This window comes from Capra hircus, chromosome 14 (assembly GCF_001704415.2).
Source record: "Capra hircus breed San Clemente chromosome 14, ASM170441v1, whole genome shotgun sequence".
NCBI classification, from domain to species: Eukaryota; Metazoa; Chordata; class Mammalia; order Artiodactyla; family Bovidae; genus Capra; species Capra hircus.
This window is the reverse complement of record NC_030821.1, coordinates 77,793,687-77,805,948: the sequence shown is the minus strand read 5'-3', so window position 1 is coordinate 77,805,948 and position 12,262 is coordinate 77,793,687. Positions and strand designations below refer to the sequence as shown.

At 52.3% G+C, this 12,262-nt stretch overlaps 1 protein-coding gene across 1 annotated transcript in view; it reads left to right on the top strand.

Moving 5' to 3' along the window:
- The window catches only part of COL22A1 (collagen type XXII alpha 1 chain), a 224,960-nt gene extending 223,933 nt beyond the window's left edge, over positions 1–1,027 (top strand). The window contains exon 64 of the mRNA XM_018058603.1: positions 144–1,027. Coding sequence (XP_017914092.1) covers positions 144–334 — 191 coding nt within the window. The 3' untranslated portion in view covers positions 335–1,027. The remainder of the gene's footprint in view (positions 1–143) is intronic.

Sequence of the window (12,262 nt, the reverse complement as noted above, 5' to 3'; positions counted from 1 at the left end):
GCAGGGCGCCCAGACCGTGGGGTGTTTGCTCTGAGCCTGAGGCATCCTCAGCTCGCTACTGAATGAAAATAGTGACATCAGGGCTCGTGTGTGCTCCGGAAGGAAGGTGACCCACCGTCTCTTTCTTTTGCTCCTTGGTCCAGGTCAGCCCGGGGAACCCGGCTATGCTAAAGATGGACTTCCCGGGAGTCCCGGGCCTCAAGGAGAGACAGGACCGGCTGGACACCCCGGCCCCCCGGGCCCCCCCGGCCCCCCAGGCCAGTGCGACCCCTCGCAGTGTGCCTACTTCGCCAGCCTTGCTGCTGCTCGACCCAGTAACGTGAAGGGCCCCTAGAAGATGCCGGAATGCCAGGAGACGCTGGTGGATTTCTGAAACTTGAACGCACAGCCCGATGGGAAGCCAGAGGTCTTGAGACATTTCAGCCATGTGGTTTTTGTTTTTCTTTCTTTCTTTTATCATGTTTTTTTTTTTTTTGCCTTGTTTTTCTTAAGAGACCTCAACATTATTAAAGCCAACAGATGCTGCCGGTCGGTCAGATTATAATATTATTATTGTTTATTATTATTGTTATTTCATATGGTAATGCTTTTTGAGTTTTTCCCCTCTGCTCCGAAGTTGGGGAAACCTGATTCATGAGGCAGAGAACATTTCTTGTTCTCCTGATGGCCCCCGATTGAAGTGTAGCTGCCAATTCTAAGGAAACTCTTGGTGCTATGAAACCCTGACCGGACACTTGCCAAACTTACCTCTTTCCTCAAAAGGAAACTTTAAGAAAATGAGGACAATGGGCTTCTATTCTTGGTTGTGCCCAGAGGTCGCCCAGGGAGAGATTAGCTGACAGCCGCTGCTTCCCAGGAGAAGTAAGTGAAGCAGAAAGAGGAGGAAGGTGCAGACACGAAGCGCAGCCTCTGCTCCGCATGGCGGGTGCACGCAGCAGTGGGCAGGTCTGTCCTCTGGGAGCGGCTCAGCACCTCCAGGTCCCAAGCCTGCAGAAGGGAGACTGCACACGGCTGGAGGCCACTTCCTGGAATCTCGCAGCGTCTGCACCAAAAATGTGGGAGCTGACACAGAAAAAGATGCCCCTGTGTGTTCACTTGGCTTCTGAGCCATGGATAGGCTCCTCCGTGCCCCTCTGTTGGTTTCACCCACTTTCATTTTGAAATAAGAGGGTCCAGAGACCACTCCCGTGTGTCTGATGCCAGGCAGTTGGCCGGGGTGCTGGCCAGAGGCGGGAAGCATGTGTCTCCAGCTTCTGGTGTTGAGTGTATGTTTGTGAATGACTCGCCCAGCTCAACAGGTGCTCAATAAATCTGAGTTTCCTTTTCCTTTGCTTTCCGCAATGGTTCCTTCCTTATCACCAGCATCTGCCCCCATGTGGGCCCCTTGAGGCCAGGGAAGCATCGTTTTCCCGGGGGGCACAGAACCAGCCACCGTTCAGGCCATGTGCTCCGTGCGCGTGTGTGTGAGCAGGAGTGTGTCACCTGGCCCTTTCCTGGACCCTGAGCCAGGGCAGCTCCTAGGGGTGCGGACCCTGCAGCTTCAGGGGGACAGGCCTCCCCACGTGCTCACAGCAGATGAGGGTGGGCATGAAGGATCCAGGCCTGCAGCTCTGTCTGGGGGCAGCTTGGGGGCCAATTCCAGCCCCCTGGCCGAGGACCACCATCGTGATGGGCGCCATCATCCATCATCACCTGTTACCACCCTGGGGCCGGTGCAGTGAGAGTGCAGACCACGGTAGGAGTCACCCCACGACCCCACCCTGACCTAACACCCGCACCCGGCCGCACACCCGCACCCAGCCCCATATCCACAACCCTGGCCTCACACCCAGATGCCTGGCCTCACACCCGCACCCGGCCGCACACCCACACCCGGCCTCACACCCGCACCCGTCCGCACACCCACACCTGGCCTCACACCCGAACCCCTGGCCTCACACCCGCACCTGGCCTCACACCCACACCCGGCCTCACACTGCCCCCGGCCTCACACCCGCCCCCGGCCTCACACCCGCACCCGGCCTCACACCCGAACCCCGCCCCACACCCACACCCAGCCTCACACCCGCACCCGGCCCCATATCCACAACCCTGGCCTCACACCCAGATGCCTGGCCTCACACCCACACCGCCAGTCTCACACATGCACCCGACCTCACATCTGCACCTGGCCTCACACCCGCACCCCTGGCCTCACACCCGAACCCTGGCCTCACACCTGTGGTGCAGCTCTGAGAGCCCTTTGGCTTCGGAGTCACCTAACGTGTGGATGAAGCCCCAGCGTGTGAGTGAGGGAAGAGGAAGTCACTTCCATTAGTTCTAAACTGAGATGGATAGAAACCCCGGGTGCTTGGAGGGTGGGACAGAAAGTTCCAGATCGTAGACACACCAGCAGAGTCAGGAGAACTTCCAACAGACCTTTGTTTCAATACCTGCTGTGCACAGGCAATGTGGCCTCACACGAGCTATCACGAGCTGCTTCCACCTGGCAACAGAGCAGACGCCACAGCGCGTGGCCCGAGGGGCCGGGACAAACCGCAGTGGGCTCCCAGGTCGTAGTTTTCGTCTCCAAGACGGGGCCTGCCTGGGGCCATGAGCCGTGGTGCGGGCACTGGTCCCAGATCTTGTGCGTACGTGCATGTTCAGCTGCTCAGTTGTGTCCGACTCCTTTTGACCCCATGGCCTGTAGCCTGCCAGGCTCTTCCGTCCATGGGATTCTCCAGGCAAGAATACTGGAGTGAGTTGCCATTTCCTCCTCCAGGGGATCTTCCCAACCCAGGGATAGAACCTGCGTCTCCTGCATTGCAGGTGGATTCTTTACCTACTGAGCTACCTGGGATGTCAGATCTCAAGACCTCCAAAGATGAGATGCTTCCTCCTCAGAGTCTGAGGATGCTCCACTGTGTTTGGAAGGGACAGAGTGTGTGAATAAGTGGTCCGGATAATTAGGTCCCAGCCTGCTATCTCTGGTGTTTTCCAACCAACCCTCAAATTTCTGCCTGCTGATGGCTGCAGCCCAAGGACCCATCTCCGTGAGCGTCTGTTCTTGGAATGCCCTGAGGAAGGTGCAGGAGAGTTGGTTCTGATCCCCAGAAGGAACAGTTATCTGAATATCTAGCCTCGTTTAGATATTTGATACATGATGACAGACCAGGGGCTTCCCAGAGACCTCCCAGAACCTGGGCTTCTCCTATGTGGAACCAGTAATAAAAGCTCACCTCTCTTCTAGCCAGAGGTGGGCAGCAAGCAGGAGTGGATTCAGCCACACTGGTCTCAGCTTGGAAACATTCTGTCCTCTGCTCAGGGCACAACATGACTGTTACTGGAGGCATGTTGGCAGCTTCCTGATCAGCAACTTTCCCCTTCTGGGAGCCAGGATTTGCAAGAACATCCATGGATTGAGTTCAGCCCCAGCTTCAGGGCAGATCTGCCCCTGGTCAGCTGTTAATCAGTGACCCTCACTTCTGGTCCCTTGTGGTCCAGGTGAGAAGGTCCCCTCGGCACTGCAGCTGTACCAGCCTGGGGATGTCAGCTGCATCATTGAATCGCCCATGTTTCCATTTCCTCCTTTGTGAAATGAAATTAACAGGACTTCGCAGGATTTCGGGGGGTGGAGGTGGGTACTTCCCTGGTGGCTCAGAAGGTAAAGAATCCGCCTGCAATGCAGGAAACCTGGGTTCGATTCCTGGGTCAGGAAGATCCCCTGGAGATGGGAATGGCTACCCACTCCGTATTCTTATCTGGAGAATTCCATAAATAGAGGAGCCTGGCGAGCTACCCTACATGGCGTCGCAGAGGGTCAGACACGACTGAGCGACTAACGCGTCCAACTTCTTCACAAGATGTCTATGAGGCTCATTTTTTCTTGCAGCTTTATTAAGATACGATTGACATGTAAAATGGTATAATTGTAAGGTATGCAACAGAATGATTTGATAGGTGTATGTTTTGAAATGATGACCACAAGAAGGTGCTGCTGCTGCTAAGTCATTTCAGTCATGTCTGACTCTGTGCGACCCCATAGACGGCAGCCCACTAGGCTCCCACGTCCCTGGGATTCTCCAGGCAAGAACACTGGAGTGGGTTGCCATTTCCTTCTCCAATGCATGAAAGTGAAAAGTGAAAGTGAAGTCGCTCAGTCGTGTCTGACTCTTTGCAACCCCATGGACTGCAGCCCACCAGGCTCCTCCATCCATGGGATTCTCCAGGCAAGAGTCCTGGAGTGGGGTGCCATTGCCTTCTCCGACAAGAAGGTGCGTTAACACCTAAAAGCAGGGCACATGAATCCGTCCCTTACAACATCTCATTTTGTCTTCCATCGAGAGCAATTGAGGGATTTCCTGGTGGTTCAGTGGCTACAGTGGTTGGCTACAGTTGATGGGGTCGCAAAGAGTCAGACACGACTGAGCAACTTCACTTTCTTTCACTTTCCAGGGGCTGACACTCTGCACTCCCAATGCAGGGGCCCTGGGTTAGATGCCTGGTCAGGGAACTAGATCCAATATGCCACAACTTAAAAAAAAAAAAAAAACAACGAGATCTCACATGCTGCAACTATGCTCTTGTATGCTGCAAAAAGATACAGCACAGACAAATAAATAAATATATAGAAATAAATGCTTTTAACAAAGAGAGTGATTGAGTCCGCTTTGCTCATCTGTTTACAGTAATCCAAGTAGAGAAACTTTTCAAACCAAATATTTGCTTTATATTTGGCTTAGTTTTCAAAGCATATTCCCCTAGGTTTAGATCCAACCAGTCCATCCTAAAGGAAATCAGTCCTGAAGATTCATTGGAAGGACTGATGCTCAAGCTGAAACTCCAGTACTTTGGCCACCTGTTGTGAAGAACTGACTCACTGGAAAAGACCCTCATGCTGGAAAAGATTGAAGGTGGGAGGACAAGGGGATGACAGAAGATGAGATGGTTGGATGGCATCACCAACTTGATGGACATGAGTATGAGCAAGCTCCAGGAGTTGGTGATGGACAGGGAGGCCTGGCGTGCTGCAGTCCATGGGGTTGCAAAGAGTTAGACACGACTGAGCCACTGCACTGACTATTTGTCCTGTAACACATCTCTGAGGGGCTGGGCTTGGCTCTGTCTCCCCATGGTAATTCAGAAACAGTGGCAGAACTGCAAACCCAACTATCCCAAATCACACATGCAGCTTGTGTGTCCAACTCACTGCAGGACCACACGGAGGCATCCAGGGGGCTGGAAACTGCAGCCTTGACCCAGGCCACCTTGTCTTCTTGCCCTGGTGTTTTCTCACGATGAACTGCTTTCTCCTGGCTCTGTGCAGAGGCGAACTCCAGCCGTATGTTTAAAAGAACACTCCCCTGGGGGAAAGGGGGATGCCACTTGTTCAGTTACTAGAAGGAGGCAGGTGGCCTTTCTGGCTCGTCGGCATATGGTTGGGGAGATGCTATTTCAGGGCTATCATTTTGTAGCCCTCCTATCCTTTGCAGCTGGGAACATCTAGCTTCAGGTTTCTTTTGTGGTGCTATTTTATGAAGCCAGGGTTCCAAGTGTGTGCCTATATACAGGAAGTTATTAAAACCATTGGCAAACTACAAATCTGGCTAGGAGGTTCACCCGGGGCAGGGTGGGGGAGAGCGTGGAGTAAGGGAGGTTTCTCTTGTCAAGACACTGGAGTCCTGGAAAGGTGCATAAGACGAAGCAGCGGCAGATTCACACTGCTGACTGCTAGGCTGATTTCCCGTTTCAGCAGCTCCTGTCCTCACCTCTTACAACACTGATGTTTGGAGAGGGAGTGAGCCGAGGAGGCCAGCCCTGTTCTGAAAGACACCCTGGCAAGGAGGCCATGTCCTGGCGGTGTGACCTCTGAGCACTTTGTTAACCAAGATCCTTTGTGTGGAACAGCACTGTGGCTGTTGCCATGGAGACACTGGAGTGGTGGGCTGACCCAGTCTCACCTTGATTCCCTTGCAGAATATTCCCCGTAGTGAGGGAAGAATGGAGAACTTGGCAGGAATTAAGCCAGCCAGCTGCCACTCAGGGCGCGTCTGACCCTCCAATGGTCTGAGCGTGTGGGGACCCTACAGGCAAAGGACACGACAGAAACCAGGCTGGAGGACCTGTGTCCTGTCTCAAGAGGGATGCTGGCTTGTTTATGCTCAGCAGATGTGGTGCCAGGCACTTTGGATGGCAAGTCGAAAGAACACAGGCCCATCTCATGGATGGAGGTGGCAGTCTGGAGAGATTTAAGGCAATTATATTTCATCGTATGTATGTAATTATTTCCATGACACTATTTCTGGGCAACACAGAGGGAGACAGACATACAAGAAGCAGAGCCTTACAATTTAATCTTATCAGCACTGTGGAAGAGAAATCTGCAAAGATTATGGAAGACTCCACGATAAAAAAAAAAAAAATCAGTATCATCTGAAAATGATGGCACGCACCATGTGCCTGCAGCCTTGCTCCCTTTGACAGTCATCATCGGGGCAGGTGTCCCAAGCCTTGTTTTATAGGTGAGAACAGGGGGACTAGGGAGGTATGGCGACTTCCTCCAGGTCTCCTGGCAGCAGCAGGTCAGGTGCATCCTGGTGTGGACATGGGCTCCTGGGGCCCTGCCCCTTCACTGGCCGCCCATCAGATGGGGGGCAGGCCTGGGTCCCTGCAGACTTCTCTTCATCGTTGCTCGATCTCTCAGCAAACTGACAGTTCTTTTCTATGAGTAACTGCCCTGGGGAAACTTAGATTCTACTTTTCATCCTGTTTCAGAAGACAAGCGTGATCTGGTCTGGACGGAGGTCTGCAGAGATGAGCTGTCTCAGATGTGAGGAGTCCCGTGGGACAGACATCCCCCACCCCCAGTTTGGGCTTCTTTGGGAAATGTGGGTCTCACGGGATGGAGTCGGGACACACAGCGCCCCCGGCCATCCCGCCTGCCAGCCTGCAGTGAGGGGTCCGGAGGCCGCTCAGGAGGAATTAAACCCACAGTGGCGCAACAGAGAACACTGGTCTGGACCTAAACCCTGATGTAAAGAGAGCTGGTGACATTTCACCTGGCGGGAGGATGCAGGGGCCGCCTAGCGAATCCAGGCGCCAGAAGGAGAGCCCAGGAAAGGCACGGGCGAGTCAAGTTAGGAGGGAACGGATGTAAGCACCTGGTCTTCAGCGCCTGGCCCCGTCCTGAAGTTCCAGGTGCTGTGGAGGAGGGGGTCACACCATGGCCCCCGGTCAGGCTGGGAAAACTGTGCATCTCCAATCTCTGCCAATCCAGCCTCTCTCCCTCAATTCTAGAGTCTGGCTGTCTCCTTTTTCTCCCCTCCTGGAGTCTCTGCCCTTCTCGGTCTCCTTCCCGGTGTGTTCTGCATGGGCAGCCTTGGGTTTCTGAGACTGCTAGCTGGGCCCTCCCTTGCCTTTTCTCTCCTGCCTCCTCCTTGCTTTCTCTCTTTGCCCTCCTCCTCCTCTTCCCTCCCCTTCCCAGCACCCACCACCCTCTCCCTCTCCCCTGCTCTCACCCTGAGCCTCCTCCTGGGCTGACCTTCTTGGAAGCTTCCAGCTTCACGGGCCCTGTTCTCATTCCTGGATGTTCCACGCCCAAGAGGAGCAGCCTCAGTTCTCAGGGCGGTGGTGGCGGCCCAGGGGGTTTATTTATCCAGCGGGTGGAAGGGCTTTTCCACCCCAGGGCAGGGGGTCTCCCCTGCAAAGAATCATGGAGTCCTCCAAGCCCCCCTGCCTGGACCACCCTGCAGCCTCATATTCACTGCAGGAGGATGTGGGATTCCTTTCAGCCTGGAGCCACACAGTTGGCTTTGCCCCCTTAAGTCAGAGCTAATTCTGTTGCAGAGTTAGGTGAGGGTTTCTTTGGCCTCTAGTAAAAAAGCAGAGCTCTTGGCTTTGTTTGTTTGAGTGGATGCTCGTCACGAGCTTTTCCCCGTTTAGAATCCATCTGTTAGCGCCTCTGCTCTGGAAGGCTCACAAAGCTGGTCATTAACAGACATATTCTCTGTGTCTGGAATCTTAGCGGACCTGATGATTTCCTTCTACATACGCCTTTTGGGACTGATGGAGGGAGAAGGGACTTCCTCCCCATCTCAAGTTGGTCCAGCCTCCTCCTCTCTGAGGCCACCCCCTCCCCCAGCGAGGAGGCCTGTCCTTCTGAGCTCTGACGTGCAGCCACTCCCAGGCTCCCCATCTGGAAACTTCTGAGTCCACTCCCAGATTCAGGAGACACACACAGGGGTTCACCTGCATCCCCCACTGCTTCCCTTAGGCAGGCCAGCATCTGATCTCCTCTGGTTGGTGGGGCAGGGCTTGAGGCCTGGCCTCAGGGGCCTCTCTGGCCCCAGCTCTTAGGATTGCAGCCTTCAGTCCATCCCAGTAGCTGCCACACTGAGACCTTCAGGGCCACGTGTCCTGCCCTTCCGGGCACGGGGTGGCCCCTCAGCCAGGACACCCGGCGGTCTCCACTCCATTCTCTGTCCCACCTTGAGGTCCCCCCAGCCTGTCCTCAGGGTCCACTCAGGCTTCAGCAGAGCCTGGAGCCTCCACTGGAGTCCCGTTGGGTAGGCCACGCCTGCAAGGGCTCTGGGAGAGGCCGTGGCTGCTGATTCCGTGTTGAGGCGGGCGCTCCGGGTCCTGATGCCCGTGGGCTCTGGTCCCTGGCCCCGCTCTCCACTGCGCACCTGGCACAAGCCTCAGAAGCATCCTCCACACTAGGGACATGGGTTTGCTGCCCCTTCCACCAGGGCCACACTGTGCCGAGAAGGAAGCTGGAAGCTGGTGGGGTGGGGGCTCAGCACACATCCGCCTGGCTCCTCCCGGCTGCCGGCTCCATGGTTGGGACATCCCTTTACTTTCAGTTCTTTGGATCCCTGAAGACCACTATCAGGTGAGGACCCCAAAGTCTTCTCTTCTCTCTGGACCAAACATCCTCCCCCCAGGCTGTGTGCCCAAGGAGGGCTTTCTTCTGTCAACCACAAACTGGCACCTACCAGGGGCACTTGCCAGCTACCTACCAGGATTAGATCATGTGGTGCTGCAGCTGCTGACCTCCAGCACCCCTAAAGGAGCTCAGGGCGGAGAGCAGAAATGAGGTGCTCTGTGTTCCAGAAAGTCACAGGACAGGTCTTCAGAGAGATATTCTCAAGAACTGATTGTATGAGCCCGGTTCTTGCATCTCCTCATATCTAGAAAAGCATTAAAACTGTTCACAGTGATGCCCGCTCCTGGTGACTAGTGGAAACCTTCTGCAAAACATATGTGCTCAATCACATGTATTCCTGTTCACCAAAATCACATATATACTGGCCTCCTCCCGAACCTCTTTGGAGCAGTTTCTCCGAGTTGTCTGAGGAACTGTCTCCCAGGCTGCAGTCCTTATACTGCTCCACATAAAACTTAACTTGCAACCCTCATTTGTGCATTTTTTTAGCCGACGCTTCCATGATGGGTTTTGGGAGTTATCAGCAGAGTGGTGCAGGAGAGGGTGAAGCTGTTTTTAAATTCACTTACTTATTCTGGGCTCCACTGGGTCTTCGTTGCCATGCGTGACCTTTCTCTAGTTGCAGAATGTGGAGGCCACTCTAGGTTGCGATGTGTGGGCTTCTCCTTGTGGTGGCTTCTCTTGCTGCGGATCACAGCCTCTCGGGCACAAGGACTTCAGTAGTTGTGACCTGTGGGCTCAGTAGTTGTGGTCACGGGCTCTAGAATGTGAGCTCAGTAGCTGTGGCTCAGGGGTTTAGTTGCCTTACTACATATGGGATCTTCCTGGACCAGGGACCAAACCTGTGACCCCTGTGTTGGCAGGCAAATTAACCACTGGACCACCAGAGACGTCTCTGAAGCTTTTTTTTTGTAGCAAACTCTGAGCTGTGTTCTGCTTCCTGGTGTTCTGCTTCCTGATGCTCTCCTGGACGGGCCATCTGGGGACAAGGACGCAAAGGTGATGGCAGAGGGGCAGGGCTTTCTTACCCAGTCAGTATCCTGGGTCCCTCTAGTCCAAGACCAAAGAGAGAAACTGCATAGCTTTCAGCAGACAAGAAAGGGCAAGAGGCAGCCGCAACTGCGACTGAGCCACATCAATATGTATAATCTTCACAGTCAAGACCCAGTACAGCTGGGCTTGTTATCCCATTTTACGGATGGTAACACTGGGGCTCAGAGATGTTAGACACTGAAAAAGAAAGTACTTTACCCATTTTCATGGAGCCAGTCAGCAGAGGATTCAAATGGAGGCAAAAATGACTTTTCTCTGCAGCCAGCATGTTGCTCTTAATTTTATTTTTCATTTATTTCTCAGCATTTGACAGTGACTGAAAATCATTTAACCACTTGCACTTGATGCTAGCACGTAAAAAGTGCACATCCATAAAAAATGCATTTCTTTATGGATCTGTGGATACTGCTGAACGTATATTTGGGCTATGATATTTTCAGCTAACTTTGTGGGTTAAAGCCAGGCTTACTGCCTTTAGGCTGCAGCTCTGTCTATATATTTATGGTTTATAGCTTATCAGAAAGCAGTTATTAACTTCATAAGGTGCCATTTTAGACACAAGAGACACAAGAGTTAAAAAGTAATTATTGTTTTCCTCAAGAAAGATTTATTCTGGTGGGGGTATATATATATATATATATATATATATATATATATATATAGAGAGAGAGAGAGAGAGAGAGAGAGAGAGAGAGACTGTAATTCTCTAGGGAGGATACACATGCACTCCATAAAAAGATATTTAAAATAACCACAAATAAGATAGAATGAGTAACATGATAGAGTACCTATCTTAGGAAGACTGGAGGAAAGATCTCTGCCAAGACTGCATTTGAGATGAAAAGAGGCAGCTGAGCATAGGTCTGGGAAGGAGGAGAAGGACTCCCGAGCTGAAGGCGTGTGCAAATGTCCTGTGGCAGGAAGCAGGATGTCACGTTTGCAGGATCCTGAATGAAGGGTCTGCAGAGAAGAACAAAGAGCTGAAAGAGGTGGGCATCTGCTCAGGAAGACCTTCAGGGACTGAATAGAGGGCTTGGCTTTTCATCTAAGAGTAAGGAAAGCCCAAGGGTCCTTAGAAATGTTCTGTTCACAAATTTGGGAAAGGAAGGTGGGGGGTGGGGTGGAGAGATGAGGTAGGGGTGTTGCAGTAGTCCAGGTGAGGAGGATGGGCTGGGTGCAGAGTGGCAACCATAGAGGTGGTGGAACCAGGGCTCTTTGAAGGCACTACTGAAGGACATCACTGATGCGAGGTGTGTGCAAGGCACGGGGGTACCCATTTCTTGGCCCGAGTGTTGGGTGGTGAAGGAGACGTCGGCTGAAACAAAGATGTCGTAAGTGTGGGAAACGATGCAGTGTGGTACCAATGGTTCTGTTTTACAAAGTTTAACTTGGGATGCCCAAAGATCCTAAGAGAGGATGAACCTGGAAGATGAACCTGGACTTCAGAGAGGAGTTGCCACTGAAGACGTAACTGTGAGTGTCATTAGCATAGAGATGGTGTCTCTGGTTGTGGCAACGAATGCACCGTCTTCCCATGTGCATTTCCCTCCAAGAAAAAGATTAAGCCAGTGCATCAAGACTCCTGACTCCTGGAGATTCTAGAGAAGGAGGGGCCCAAAGGAAGCCTGGGAGAGGTGCAGTAAAGTAGACAGAAGCCAGCCTGCTTCATGTCGAGCAAGCCCAGAGTACAGAGTTCTTGTAAAGAAGTGGGGGCCCCCATGGCCACTGCTGCTGAAAGCCAGGAAAGGCAAGGACAGAGGGTGGGCTATTGGCCACGTGAAAGTGGCCTGAGGGTTGTTCAGGGCAATTTCAGAGCAGTGATGGGTCTGAATGCCCAGCTCAGCCTATGAGGGTCACATCAGAAGTGAGGGCATGGAGACAGTGATACAGAGAGCTTCTTGAGTAATTTTGTTGAGAAGAAGAGCAGAGAGGGATACGGGATGGACAAACCTCTATATCTGTATCTGTGCTTATAACTACACCTATCAGTAAATATCCAAATATACCTATCTAAATTATATACCTATAGATTATATTTATCTTTATCTAAATTATATTTAAATCTAAATTATAAACTTATATGTATAAATTTACGTATATTGGATTGGCCAAAATTTCATTTGAGCTTTCTGTAAGATAGTAAGGAAAAACTTGAACAAACTTTTTGACCAACCCAATATTTAAATTCAGTATCTAGGAGTACAAGTTCATTCCCTTCAATTTTTCCAGACTTACTTTTCCCCCCAGGCTGTGCTGCCTGTCCATTAGCTTTGCTCTTAAAAATGA